The 15,377-nt window shown below is 33.7% G+C and overlaps 1 protein-coding gene across 1 annotated transcript; it reads left to right on the top strand.

Moving 5' to 3' along the window:
- The first annotated feature begins 3,055 nt into the window (after nucleotides 1-3,055).
- On the top strand, nucleotides 3,056-12,515 carry LOC127812156 (vacuolar protein sorting-associated protein 22 homolog 1). The gene is made up of 7 exons (XM_052352493.1): nucleotides 3,056-3,241; nucleotides 3,357-3,467; nucleotides 4,009-4,144; nucleotides 4,851-5,005; nucleotides 5,432-5,539; nucleotides 12,043-12,132; nucleotides 12,244-12,515. Exons 1-7 carry the CDS (start codon nucleotides 3,191-3,193, stop codon nucleotides 12,346-12,348), a joined length of 756 nt encoding a protein of 251 aa, XP_052208453.1. The 5' UTR covers nucleotides 3,056-3,190; the 3' UTR covers nucleotides 12,349-12,515.
- Nucleotides 12,516-15,377: the final 2,862 nt, after the last annotated feature.

The following is a 15,377-nucleotide window of genomic DNA, read 5'->3' as shown; positions in this document are numbered from 1 at the left end:
CACATAGTTATAAAAATCGAGGATCTCTCTTATGTGATAAACATTTTCAATATAAGTTTTAAGCTACATCTAACTCCTTAGCTTCCTCTCTACTACACATTTGACTTAAGCTTTATATTGGCTTTCTTGGATAGTTTCGTGATGATCTCACGATATATATATTTTTTTCAGTTTATAAGCACCTATAAAGCTAAATTAAAGTTTTTCCTCATTTGGTACGCTTATTTCTTATAAGGTAATGTTTGTTAATCAAGATATAAACCAGAAAATATAAAATATTGAAGGTATTACAAGGTTTTGTGCATTTTTAATGTGTTTATTAAACTTATATGAAGATTATTAAAAAAAAAGTCACGTGATTTCTTATATGAATTTTCTTATATATGCTTATCTCTTCTTCCTCTCTCAAGATAAGCATATCTTGATTCTTACACAAAAAAAAATAAATAAAAATTATGCTTGTGTCATTTTGTGCATTCTAAAAAATTTAACAAATAGTTTAATAAAAATTTTGAAATACTTCTCAGTCTTATCTTAATTATTATATTTCTTGATCTAAAAAGTATTATAATATTATCTTACTTATTTTAACAAACGTTACCCAAATATATTAGTGATAGTCATACAAGATATTTGTCTTTGTGGGAGAGAGTTGTAATAATTTGTTGTCAAAATTTGAATATCAACCTGTCAAATTATATCTTAACCATAAGGCCTAATAAGAATATATGGCAATTTATAATAAAAATTAAATGAAAGTAAATATTCCTATGGAAAAATTTAAAGTTCATCAACTTATAGTTAAGGGTGTACAAAATTTTGATTTAATCAAAATAAATGAACTAGGTTGATTGAAATTATTGGTTCAGTTCGATTTTTGATAAAATTTGGTTCTATTTGATTTTTTTATAAATTTCAGTTAATCAGTTTTAGTTCAGTTTGATAATCAAATCAACTAAAATTGCAAAACTATGCCATTTTTGGCCTAGAATAAAAGAAGAAGAATAGAAGAATGAAAAAACCAAATAGATCCTTCGATACTTCTGCCTTTCTTTTTTGCTCAACCTTTCCCCTTCCCTTTTGTCTCCCATTACTGTCTTCGACTGGTCCCATCGCTCTCTTTGACACCGATTGTTGGTTTTCAAACCAATCTATTTCTCAGCCAAACACAGATCAATCACAATAAACAAGAACACATAAACCAAAATCACAACCACAACTCACACACACAAATAGTGACACAGTGAGATACGTGTTCGGATCAATAGATCCTACTCACGGCAGAGGCTCAGCCTCTAGTCAATCTATTAGATTTCTCAAGTTTACAATCGATTACAAAATCTCAAAGAAAAGTAAAACAATATTGCAAATACGACGATTGAAAAACAGAATCCAAAAACAATAACAAACATAGATCTGTTCCGACCGATCTCAAGATCAAGGTCTAGGGTCTGTTCCTTTTAGTATACCAATCTCTCATCCCTCAGGCGTTAAAACACAATAGAGATTAAAGAAATACCTTTCACTTACCACGCGATCTTACCACAAAACAAAGAATCGATCAAACGAGATAGAAGGATTCACAAGATGTGTCTCGCTTTAAGAGAAAGCATCGATTTGGGGTTTCAGAAAGAAAGAATGCAATCTATCGAGATTAGGGTATCACACAACCCTTTTATAGCAGCATTGAATGGACCGACAAATGGACTGGGCCAGCAACAAAAATGCAACATGGAAAAGCCAAGTGACTTGGCCTCGGCCTATAATAAGCTCAGACCACATATATAGCCAAAAAAACCATATCAACAGCATGCATAACAATTAACAGCATATAACAATAATTAAAATGAATAACAATTATATTCAAATAAAATGAATATAATATGATTCTCAATTTCATATAACAGCATGCAAACAATTTTGATAAATCAAAATGCAAATGAAAAATCATTTAAACAATTTTGAATCACACAAAATCAACATCGACCATTCATTTTTACCTTTGATACCAATGGCGACCAACCTTGTTTCAATTGTTACCATCATCTCTTTTTTCTTTCGACTATTTCTAACCATTGCATGCCATTGGTTCCATGGCATGATTTTCACTGCCGTGCTCACCCTATTGACACCACCTTAGCAGCCACCATCACCTCAAACGCCGCATTTGTTTTCTTCGGAGATTTACGATATATGGGCTTTGGCCCCTTCAATAAGGTTTCTAGTGACATTTTCAATTTTCTAGTATATACATTAAAGGGTAGGTATTCTAAATATTAAAATATAGATCTATTGAAATTCAACCATTAGATTCTTCTGATTTTTTGGGTATATGGATCGTTGAGCCAAGACTAATTTGATGGTCAATTTCGATCGTTGGAATTTGCCTTGGATAGTGGTTTGCGATGTTTTTCTAGAAACGCAAGTTTTGACAAAAAAATTAATCTTAAATTTATAAAAAAATAATCGTTAGATCAAATTTATTTTTGGATATGAACCATTGCACTAGGGGAAATCTAATGATTGGTTCCGATAATTGAAATCATTGGTTGACTTAGTGGTTGGTGACAACAATAAAACCGAAAATTATTTCGATTTGTTCAATTTTTTGTTTGTTTGTTTGGTTTATTCGGTTGGTTAGTTTTTCAAATTTTGTTTTATTTTTTTTATTTTCGGTTAGTTCGATTTTTGGTTTAGTCAGTTAATTCGGTTCGATTTTTACAATAATTTGATTTTTTTAATTATTAAATTTTAATCGATTCAATAATCATTTGCACACTCTTCTTATAGTAAAGTTTTAATTTTTAAAATTATTATTTTTTAATTTATATTTTCAAAATCTTAAAACACAAAAATTAAAAACTAAAATTAGCAACAAAATCAAACATGAGGCTAAGGTTACTTTGTTTAACATGATTTAGGAAATAAAAAGATTAAAACTAACATAGTAACAATTATTTTAATAAAAAACAAAAACTAAGACAAAAATATTATATATATATATATATATATGTATGTTAAGGACAATTATAAAAATTAATTCTTGGGAGTCGGCGACTTTGTTTCGATCCGGTTGAATAAAATCCGATTAATCTGATCTGAGGAGCTATTAGTATCAGTTGCTTTCCCAATTTACAGAAGAAAGAATCCACCAGGAAGCGTAGTGAGAGCAATATTATTGATAGTATTAATGAGGCGAAGACCAGGAATTGGGGGTCTGCAGAATGCTGCTACTGCTAGGGTTTGTTTGCAACTTCCGTCACTAAGATCGGTTTTATGTTTATATGTATGCATGCCTGTATGTTCCTGTTCCCCTCTTGCTTCGAGTTACGTATTTAGCCGGAGGATGATTTCAGGATCAATTCCGTTTGCTTGGAGAAAATGTAGCCAAGTTGAGAACGGATCTTATGAAAGAGCAGCTTTCGACTTTTCGGTCTCAGTTGGAGGATTTCGCTCGCAAGCACAAGGTCCGCTTATTTTGTTTTTTAATTTTCCCCGGTCGATCCTATATTCTAATTGACATTGGCTTCGACTGTGGTTAAGTAGGATTTGATGTAGCCGTCTTTAAGAATATTTTAGCCTTAATTTGAGGTGTAATCTACGTTTGAATTCCGAAAGTTGCCTGGCAGAGCTGTGAAAAACATTGCTTCCAAGTGGTAGATAAGCTGGATGTTCTTTAGTAAAACAGTTGCTATTGGTTATGCTTTCAGGGTACTTTGAGAATTTAAACAGACCATCTCAAGAAATGTAACGTCTTCCGGTTGCCTTTTCTCTTCTTGCTTTGCCCTTTTTGACTTGAGCTATTTATTTTTATTGTATTGCTCATATCCGTACCACAAACAATACTTGTCAATCTAGTTAGGGAAACCCATTTAAAAGGTTCTCCTGTAGAGTGAGATATTCATGCCTTGAAACCATTGGCAGTTTAAGAGTGTTATTGTAACTGTCATTGTAATATGCTCAGCAATTATAATTAAAATCTACTGACTTTTCATGTGATTGTTGCAGAATGATATACGCAAGAATCCTGCATTCAGAGCACAGTTTCATGAGATGTGTGCTAATGTTGGAGTAGATCCACTAGCCTCAAATAAGGGTTTCTGGTCAGAGTTGTTAGGGATTGGTGATTTCTATTATGAACTTGGTAGGTACCATTCTTCTTGATTATCGTGCGTCTATTGAAAGAAAGCCTTCCCAATCGTCCTTGTCAATGTGGGGAACAGTAAGAATTGACTGTGGTTACTTGAGCATGTGGCATTATTTCCCGTGCCACACTTGTCAAAATATATGTACTTCCTTATATTTAGTGTTTCACAAATGCATTCACTATAATTTATTCTCTTCGTGAAAATTTCTGCCATTTTGTCATATAAGTTGGCAGACTTATATCTGAGGATGTATCCATATCCTTGCTTAAAAAAAATTATGTTAGCTAGATAATACTCATGATCTTAATATATTGCTTATTTGCTAGTGAACTTGGGAATTCACTTGCTCAATCTAGTTACTTTTTTAGTAAGTAAATTTAGTTGCTGGTTTTTGCAGTATTATGTTATGAATATCACTTAGTTGAATTGAATAGATAAGAGGTCAACCTCTCTTAATATCCTTACCAGTAGAGATTAATTTTTAGATTTCACGGCATGTTGCTAATTTTATCAGGTCTCTGTGCCTGGGAAACTATACCAGAGTTTCTATTTAAATTGGAAGGCATGCTGCCTGAGATACTTGAACTTCAGTATTTTTCTTCAATCTTTGTATTCTATGTCAATATGATATGCCCTTGCCTATGGTCTTTATGTTAATATTTTGTTATGTCTAGATTGAAATGAATTGCTTTGACTAGACAGGGGTGCAAATTGTTGAAGTTTGCTTGGCTACTAGACCACATAATGGGGGTTTGATCAAATTGGAGGAACTATGTAAACTGGTTTGTCAGAGACGAAAGACTGCCCGTGAAGCTATATCTGAGGATGACTGCTTGCGTGCTATTAGCAAGCTGAAGGTATTGTTGTTGAATGTAAATTAGTGTTTGTGAGATACCATGGACGTGCACAAAGAATTTGTTCTTAGTTACCTAAAAGTTCAGTAATATGTGAATTTGGGCAATTTTTCTGGAAACTGTGACAGTATACTTCAGGACAACTCTCTTCTCGGTGGACCTTTTGGTTTAATCTAAATGGGGCTCACCACGGTGCCTCATAATTTACAACAGAAAGATGTTGCCATTATGTGCCTTACACTTTTCTGTTTTGTTCTAGATTATAGATACCTTTCTTCTTTGTTTCATGCTTTATAAACTTTCAACTGGATATCTCGGTAACTTTTTTTAGCATGGATTTGTGTGTAAAGCCCTAGGTTAGTCAGTGAAGTGGCATGCGTATTACCATGTGCCAAAACATATTAACATTTATCACATGAATTCTTCCAGGTATTAGGTAGTGGCTTTGAGGTGATTTCTGTTGGAAAGAGAAAGCTTGTTCGGTCTGTTCCAACCGAGTTAAACAAGGACCACAATGAAATTTTAGAGCTCGCCCAGGTTTTACCATCCCTAATCTTCCTCTCAAACTATGCTTTTAAAATTTTTTAATCTGTTATTTTTTGCTGTTTCTCTTATTTCTCAAAAAGTGATGCTGATGCATGTTTATGTCATGAATGTCATTGTTGCCAACTATGGTTTATTAACAGATGAGGGTGATTAATATTCTTAAAGCAATTTTACATTTTTTAATTGGAATGTCTGAAAGGGGGGGATAAGGAGTTGAAAGATTTTATGAGCCCAGTTGTCTAGTGTTAGGATCCTGAGGTTCAACTAGGGTTTCAGCAGAGAATAAGGGCAGATTTTAGGAAGAATTAGGGTAGATTTAGAGAAAGTGAGGGAAATACAGAAGGAGGTGGAAGAAACAGGGAGATCGAGAGGGAGAATAGAGGGAAAATCAGAGAGAATTGTGAGGGAGAAAGAGAGGAAGAGAAGTTGAGGAAAAAAAAGAGATAGATACGAGTGGGATAGAGAGTTTGGAGAGAGAAAATTCAGTAGATTTCATTGATATATTCTGGATAATCCATCTACAACAACTCAAGTAGCTTTATATAGCTATTTCAACAACTTAACAGAAAATACAAGATGCAAAATAACTACTACTAACAACTTAACAGAATTAACTAGTCCTCCTGAGGGATAATCTGCTACACTCAACCCTGCTGTAAGCTATTATACAACCTAGGGTCTTGACATTTCCCCCCACCTTGAAATATTTCTTGTCCTCAAGAAATGCAAGACCTCACAAGACAACTCTCAGGAAGATGGAGTAGCAGTGCTATACACAGCTTAAGAACGCTACAGCTTTCCAATCTTAGCTCTTTTTTCATTATCTTCCACAGCTTTGATGGAGAAATTTTGAAAAACCTCTTAAGCATAACGAATTGCCAATAGCTTTCATATATTCATCGACTGGAGCAAAAGTAGAATCAATCACTCTCTGTTTGTCAGAGGTAGCAGCTGAAACAAGAACAAACACAGCAGCAGGAGCTTTGTTCTCCACAACAAAACTTTTGACTTCTTCAGCTATCTTCCTTAGCTTTCCTCCAGCTACAAACTGTCTCTAAAATTCCTTACAACTTTGAATCCGCTCTTTACTGAGAGAATTCCTGTTTGGATCATAACTCTCAAGAGACTTCCCAAGGTTGCTACACTGATTGTAGCTTTTGCTTCGACCTGCAGTAGTCGTCAATAAGGATCGCACACTAGGGCATGCCTTGAATAATTGGAATTTTGGAGGTCGAGCAATCAAAGTTCTTGGATTCAAAATCTGGTCATGTGGAACAAGCATGGTGTCCGTCTCCCTTCTTGTCTCCATCTTATGAGTGAAAGAGAAATCAACATCTCTCTTTTCAACGAGTATGTTCTGCTCTCTTGGAACACCTGCTTCAATTACCTTTGTTACAACCAACATGAAAAACTAGTTTGCACCTTCTGCAAAATGGCTTGCATCTTTTGAAATGACAGCAATACCATCATACTGTTCAGGGTCAAAATCTTTCATGTCGGTACTAAGATATCCTCCAGCTAGTGTTGTCTTCACTTTCTCGTTGCCTGTTTTAACCAAAGCTAAGGAATCCTCAACTTTCCCTGAAACCAAATCCTGTACATTAGTTGGTTCTACAAATATTGGACTAGGCACCAGGGGTAATGCAAGGGACTTTGTTTCCTCTATCAATCCGTCCAGTAATCATTTCTTTTTCTCCTGCCAGCTCTCATTAGGCACATCTTGATGTATTAGCTCTTCTTCTAGTTGCGTAACAACTGTAACAGAATTCATGTCAACAACATTCTCCTTCAATGGAGTTCCAATAATATTTGCAATAGGCAAATTGGCTTCCTCTGTAGCTTCACCTGCCAATATATCTCCATCCACATCAACTCCAACATCTGAATCAACCTTCTCATGATCAAGACAACTAAGATAATCATCTCAAATTTTCGGATTTGATTCTGTAGTGGATCTTGTATAAAGATCCACTGGTCTACTGACCTTTAAATTCTTTGCAAACTGAATCAGCCTTTCGTTCATTCAGTCAAACGTTTGGTTGATGTTAACCAACAATTTCTCTAACAAGTCCTCGAATATCTCCTCCAATAACTGTACACCCTTCTCCAATGGTGTTGCGGTGACTATTCCTGCAACTGCCATTCGTGTCCGGACATCCTGATTGCATAGAAAGAGATGAGAAAGTTCCACAAGTTCCTCAATGGCTAGAACATGGCCTCCATCACGATTTTCATCCCCAACATGATTTATAGCTGAAATATCTGATGAATCAATATTCTTGTCCGGAATGTCTGATGCATGAAATCTATCTTCATCGCAGTTCTCATCTCCAATCTGATTTATAGCCTGCATATCAACTGAATCATCAGCTTCCTGCAATTGTAAAATGTGGTCTACACGATTCTCCTTGTCCGATCTCTTCATCTTCAGAATCTTGAGTTACCATTGACTGGTTCACTTCAGTTTGTTCCTCAAATTCCTGTAAATCAGAATCCTGCTGGAGGACTCCAGCACCAACTTCCTCACCATTGACTGATTTTTCAATTGGAACTTCCTTATCCAATGTAGGTAATTCAGCAACATCTTTTATTTTTTGTTTGCTGGAATATTCTAGAGGCTCACTTTCAACAATTTTCTCCTCCAAGAGTTTTCTGTTACAGTCGTTCAATCCTGATGATGGATTGTTTGAATCAATCATCTCTTGATTAAAACTTCTAAGATAGTAATCTGAAACATCTCCTCCTCACTTATAGAAGAATTCAGCTGGAATACTGAATTGATACATCTTGGACAACATTATGAAAAACTCCTGCATCTTTTCGCATATCACACTGCCTATTTCCTCGCCCATTTGACTGTTCAAATTTTCAAACTTCTTTTCCATTGCCTCTTACAGTCGCGGATCACTGGCATTGTCTCACCTTCAAGACCTAACGTCAACAGCTAAGAATTGCTGGAATTCATGGCTGAGAATCGATCGGCTCTATTGAATTAGCTTCGTTGGATCTGCTTCGATTGTCTGTCTCCACAACTGAGGTCACCTTCCTGAACGCACCTGCAACAGTCTCAGAAAACAGCCGTGAATCAACCTGCTGTTCTGCCTTCAATCAGTTGAACCTGAAGCAGGAGTAGGCAAAGTTGAGGGTTACAGAACAAGGTAAATCTACTCTGGAACTTGCTTCTATGAGTTGTCAGACTTCCCGTTGGAATTGCCTGGCCTGCTCATCTGCAAATTCTGATCAACTGGAACTGCTCTAGGACTCACTAGAGTCACCATCGGAATCACCTAGCCTGCTCACCTTCAAAAGTTGAACGAGAATTTCTGATCAGCTGCTTTGCTTCGCCTTTAATTCCATGTCGAGTATTGCTTTGCGCTACTTCTTGTGACTTGATCTATCTCAAACACCTGGTTTGCCGGAATCGCCTGACCTTGCTTCACTGTCTTGATCATGGGAATTCACCAAAGTCCACTGCAGTAGCCGAGTATCGGCTGCTAACCAGTCAGCGACCTTCAATTTCTGATTGAAATGAACTTCTAGGCGATAGATCCAATTCCACCTCCTGAAATTGATCGCCTCAGTTGCAGCTTCTTCGGAGTTCGCCTGCGATCAGCTTCGAGGATAGCCTTGCTCTGATCTGCTCTGTTGCAGCTTCTTGAAAATCCCCTTTTCGTTGAATCATCTCTACCACAAACAGCTACCTAGATCTGAATTATAGGTAAGATGTGCCTGGTTATCAACAGCCGTGTACTGTTGGAATTACAGCGACTCTGTCTGAAATGTTTCTAGAAATCACCTTGGTCAACTATTAAAACTTTCTGAATCACAGCTGAGGATTAACAGCTCTGATACCAAATTGTTTGGATCCTAGGGTTCAACTAGGATTTCAGCAGAGAATTAGGGCAGAATTAGAGAAAGCGAGGGAAAAACAGAAGGAGGTGGAAGAAACAGGGAGATCGAGAGGGAGAATAAAGGGAAAATCAGTGAGAATTGGGAGGGAGAAAGAGAGGAAGAGAAGCTGAGGGAGAGAAAGAGACAGATACAAGTGGGACAGAGAGTTTGGAGAGAGAAAATCTGTAGATTCAATTGATATATTCTGGATAATCCATCTAAAACAGCCCCAGTAGCTTTATATAGCTACTTCAACAACTTAACATAAAATACAAGAAGCAAAATAACTACGGCTAACAACTTAACAGAACTTACTAGTCCTCCTGAGGAATAATCTTCTTCACTCAACCCTACTGTAAGCTATTATACAACCTAGGGTCCTGACATCTAGGTGAAGCATTTGTAAGATTTCGGCCAAACTTCTTCCCATGAGACTGGAAGGAAGTGATCTAAGAGTGTGAGTGTGTATCAGAATGCTTTTGCCTGTTGTTAGATGTCATTTTAGCAACTAGTAAACATTTGGACTCTTGATTTAAAAACAATATCGAAGGGATAATGTGTAAGTTTGATGTGGAAAAGGTGTATGATCATTTGTGTTGGGATTTCTTATTCATGTAGGTTTTGGAGATGTTGGGCTTTGATAATAGTGGGGCTCGAGAATTGATGTGTATTCGGATAATAGGAACTAGCAATCGCCGATATGCTCATATCGAATTGGTTTGCCATTTCCATAAATGATATAATTGACACCTTGAAGTTGCACATTGTCCCTTTCCTGCAGCAGATCCGGAGGGAAAAGTGTTGCTAAATTTATACCGCCTGCTATTTCATATGTGACTATAGGTATGAAACCATTTGGAACCGGGGGAATGTAACCAATGTGGAAGGGCTAACTGTTTGGGTGGGGTTGTGGAGAAGTTTGAGAAGATAATAGCTTCTTAGAAGGATTGTATCTCTTTGAAAATGGTACTCTTACTCTTATGTAAGCTACCTGTTTTAGTCTTTCCATGATAAATTAAGTCTCTTTATGATTCTTGACTTGATGGCTTAATAAGATTAAAAAGTTTCTGGACTTTCTATGGCGGGTTTAGAGATGATTTCAGCTATCATTTACTAGTTGGGATAAGGTTTGAACTCCTTCAATGGAGGGAAGGTTGAGCTACTTGAGTGTTTTAATAAAGCCTTGTTATAAAAGTGGTCATGGAGGCCTACATAAGCGTGATGTTTTGTGAAGGAAGGTGGTGACAGATAAAGATGATTTCACTTAGGTGGTGTTCTATTAGTAGATTAGGTCACCCTCACAGGATTGGATCATAGAGGGATATGCAATTAGAATCTGGATGTTTTCTTTAGGTTAATTGTGTTATTAGGCAGGGTAATGGTTCTAGGAAAGGTCTGGGCTTGACAAATGGTTGAGTTGCAGGCCATTTACCTGATATTTAGTCTCTGATTTTTTCTAGTTAGATAGGACTAAGAAGATGTGTGGGGTCTGTGTTCTCATTGCGGGTGCATTATTTGATCTCCTAAGTTTTAGGAAATATCTACTGGGCTTAGAAATTGACTTCTTACCTATGTTCTTTTCTTAATGATCACCTAAATGTATAGAGGGAGGATCAGTGGGAAGATTAGTGATTTTGCTGCTCATCCTGTGAAGGCTCTTTTATATTTACTCATTGAGAAGGAACTCCCTCTCTCTCTCTCTGGAAGACTATATTTAGATTAAGGACACCCCTGGAGTGGCTCTATTTGACAGTACGTCTCCTTTGGGGAATGCGACATAAATACAACACATGATACATACAATATAACATAGAGAGTAACTGTTTATTTATTTCTTGTGAAAATGCATTCATATTTAGTTATATTAAAATTAAAATAGTGAGTAGGGGGCAGGCCTTGCTAGTAACGGCAAAATTGTTTCACTGCTTCAAGTTATGGAAACATTCTCTTTGCGAAGTTAACATTGCATATAAAAATGACTTTCTCCCCGCCTCGCAAAGAAGGAAATCTGATGCACTGGAGATGCCCCCTTTTATATTAAAATAGTAAGAAATTACTTTTTACATTCTACATATATTAGGGAAAAGGCACGAACAAAAAATTCCTTGTACTTATTATAAAAAAAATTATCTGTAAGTAAATTGCAAATTTTTCCCAAATATGTAAAATTAAATAGTCAGATTTAAATTCATATTGTTTTAATCCTAGCATTGATTTCAACTTATTCTTTTTAACTTAATGCGGGTCTAATTTGCTTAAGATGCACACTATGTTCATATATATTCACAAGTGTTGCAGCATCCCCGCCCCCTTCCATAAGCATTCATTCTCCTTTATTATTAAAGACCATTTGTTGCTTCACTGTATGTGGTGATGGATGTTTGGAGTTATTTCCCCCTCTCCCTCTATCTTTTGGGGTTTAGTGGGTAATGGCCCCCTTCAATGTCCGGTTGTGAAGCCTGTTTCTAAGCATTCAGCATTATCTTGTCCTCAACTTATTTCCAAGGCTACAGATAAATATGACTTGATAAGCTAGAATTTATGTATCCGACCTGAAAAATAGGATTAAGGATGGATATATTATTATGGTTTTGTTCTCTCAGGGTCAAGGCTTTGTGACGGTTGAAGAGGTAGAGAGACGGCTGTCCTGGTCCTCTGGCCGTGCCACTGATGCCCTAGAAACTCTATTAGATGTGAGAGCTATTACTGTCACTGTCATCGCCTACCACATTTTCCTGGGTATTTATTGATATTGCCTTTGAACTTCACTAATCTGGTTGCCTTGCCTCTTTGGATATTTGCAGGAAGGTCTTGCTATGATTGATGATGGTCATAGAGATGGCAAACGTCGGTACTGGTTCCCTTGTGTATCTTCTATCTCTTCATATGTAGGAGCTGACACGGTTTGAGGTTTTATGTTTTTTTTTTTAAGTTATATAACTAATTGTTGGTTATGGGAGGCTCGCTTTAAAGTGGTTTGATTTACCATTCCTTTTTGTAACATCAGCCAGCAATAAGAAAATGTAATACCATTCTCAATAATGTTATTTTGAGCCCCATTGAATCGCTTCTTCATGCTGCTACTTGCTATGGTGTATTTATTAGTTTCTATTTTTGCAAGATAATAATAATACTTGGATTAAGTGATTATCTTATTATTCCGTGCAATCAAGGTGTTTTGAAATTAGTTATTTAAAAATAATTTCAAGAATTATTTCATAGCAATGAATTTTCTTAAATATATTTGATTTTACAAATATATATATGTTTATAAATCTCTATAATAAGCAATAAGTTAGTTCTTCTCCTTTGTGCGGGAGTTCTTTTCAAAATAAAATTATTCCCATCTAAGTTAAGGAAAATGCTATTAGTATATCGTGATTTATATTTTGAACTACATAATATGATTAAAATATCTAAAATACTCTATCCAAGACAGTGAAATGACGCGATAGAATGAGACTAAGTGAGACAAGATAATGAGGTGCGAAAGGTATTTTTGTCATTTACGATGCATTATGTAGGTTAAAGTGTAATTCAATGAATATCAATAACATGATTTCTAAGTTAATAATGAAATTCATATCTTGTGTGATGTGAAATGAATGTATTTAAATCTTTGATTTGTAGTCAAATTAACAATTATAATTTGAGGCAGTAGGTTGGGGAGGGGGAAAGAAATAAGAAATTGAAAAAAGAAAAGAAAAAAGAGTAAAAGTGACAAGAAAATTATTTTGGCTTCCAATTATGGCCCTTTCCTTAGACTTGAGTTGGGAAATGAGAGGAATGAAACCTAGAGGATTGATTCAATGAATGAAAAGTATTAGATGTATTTCACCTATACTTAATGTTATTAAGGGAAGGAGTATTTAATATATTTAATTTTTAATATTTGAATATTTTTATTAGTTAGTTAGTAAAAATGTGTTACATTTTAAAATATTTTATTAATTAATAAAAATATTCAAATATTGAAATTAACTGTATTATTATTAAATGTGCCTAACGACAACAAAACTCTTTTGACATATTATTAGCATTAAGTTTTTCTTTCACATTTATTTTCATCAACCCTCACACTAAATCTAATCTAAAGCATTATCAAAGGAATGGATTTTTTAAACATGTATTAGAAGAGCAGTGATTTGTTATGTAGGTGAAAAAAAAAATTAATAAAAATTTATTAAAAAGTGTTTAATAGTTGCAATTTATTTTTTATTTTTTAAATAAAACATTTAAATAAAATGAATCTTGATATAATGATTAAATTAGTTTTTGAAATTTATTACTATTTCGAAATTATGAATTCAGTTCAGATATTAATTTTTACTTCTTAAGTAAAGATACATAAAAGGACATTTTAGAAAAAATACTTAGTTAATAGGGTTTAATAATACTAAAACATGATGTTTGTTTATAATAATAATATAGAAATAAGAGGTAAATTGCATTGTTAGTATATGTACTTTGTAATATGTAGTTAATTAGTCACAATACTTTAATTTTGGTTAAGACAACTACTAATTTTTTTATTTTTGTTAAAATTTAGTAACTCTTTTAATTTTTTGTTAAATTCTATTAACGAAAACTAACACTATATACATTAATATAAGTTCTAAACTAATTTGATTATGAGATTTAGATTAATTTTAATATTAAATAATTTTAAAGTTTATATTAATACATGTCACATTAATTTTTATCAATAGGATCCGACAAAAATTAAAAGATTGACTAAATTTTAACAAAAATTGAAGTTTAGCAGTTATGATAACAAAAATTAAAATATAATAACTAATTTACCACCGAACATAAAATTTAAAGACTAATAATATAATTTACACTAAGTACAAGATATATTCTAATCACTAATTAATTATAAATCAATCACTCTAGTTACAAATTATCAAATGCATTAAATATAAATAAAAAATAACAATAAATTAGAGAAAAATGAGAAGAAATGAGGCTGGAGTTGAATTCCAAGCACTTCTCTTACCACTCAATCAAAATGTCATTGGAAAGCATTTAAAGTCCTCCATTGTTGAATTAATATTCACCAAAAGCATATTTATTATATTATGCCCTTACTTATTTTTTATGGTTTTAAATATGTTTTTGAATTTTGAATAAAAGTATATTTATATCCTTAAATTTTAATTTTTTTATACATATTTAATTATTTTATAGTTCTATATGTCTCCTTAAACTGTATAAAATCACTCATTTAAATACCTGAAATATGCATCTAATTCACTTGTTGGCCATATATTTTAACGAGTAATTTTATAAAGTTCAGACACATTTGAAATTATAAAAAAATTAGGATTTTACAAGAAAAAAAAATTAAAAGTTCACAAACATAAATATACTTTTGGTAAAAATTTAGAGGTGCATTTAAAACTATAAAAAATTTAAGATTTCACAAGAAAAAAAAAGTAAAAGTTCAGAGGTATAAATATAATTTTTGTCATTAATATTTAATGACCACAATAATAATAAGTATAAATATGTTTTATACACTCACACTTTTATTCAAATCACAATTTGCTCTTATTTAATTAATTTTACATTCAATTTTTTACTGTTACATTCTTACATCACATTTAATTCAAATGTAGAACTCTATTACATGTATTAAAAAAAAACATATTATATCCAATTTATATCACAATAACATCCTTACATTTAAAAAGTTTAAAATAACATCCTTACATTTTCAACCCTTTTTTTTTTTAAATCAATAGAAAGCTACAGCTACTGCCATTTGAGTACATACTGTCTCCTAAACCACTCAAGTAAACATAAAAGTTTGTGGAAGGACTCACCCAACCCATGGAAAATTCAGAAATTTTATGTTGTGGGAGGTTAAACTTTTTAAAAAATAATGTAATAAAACTCTTATGTAATTAAAAAGTCACCAAAATATTTTTTCACT

This window comes from Diospyros lotus, chromosome 10 (genome assembly GCF_014633365.1).
Source record: "Diospyros lotus cultivar Yz01 chromosome 10, ASM1463336v1, whole genome shotgun sequence".
In the NCBI taxonomy this organism is placed as follows: Eukaryota; Viridiplantae; Streptophyta; class Magnoliopsida; order Ericales; family Ebenaceae; genus Diospyros; species Diospyros lotus.
This window is presented reverse-complemented; position numbering and strand designations above follow the sequence as displayed.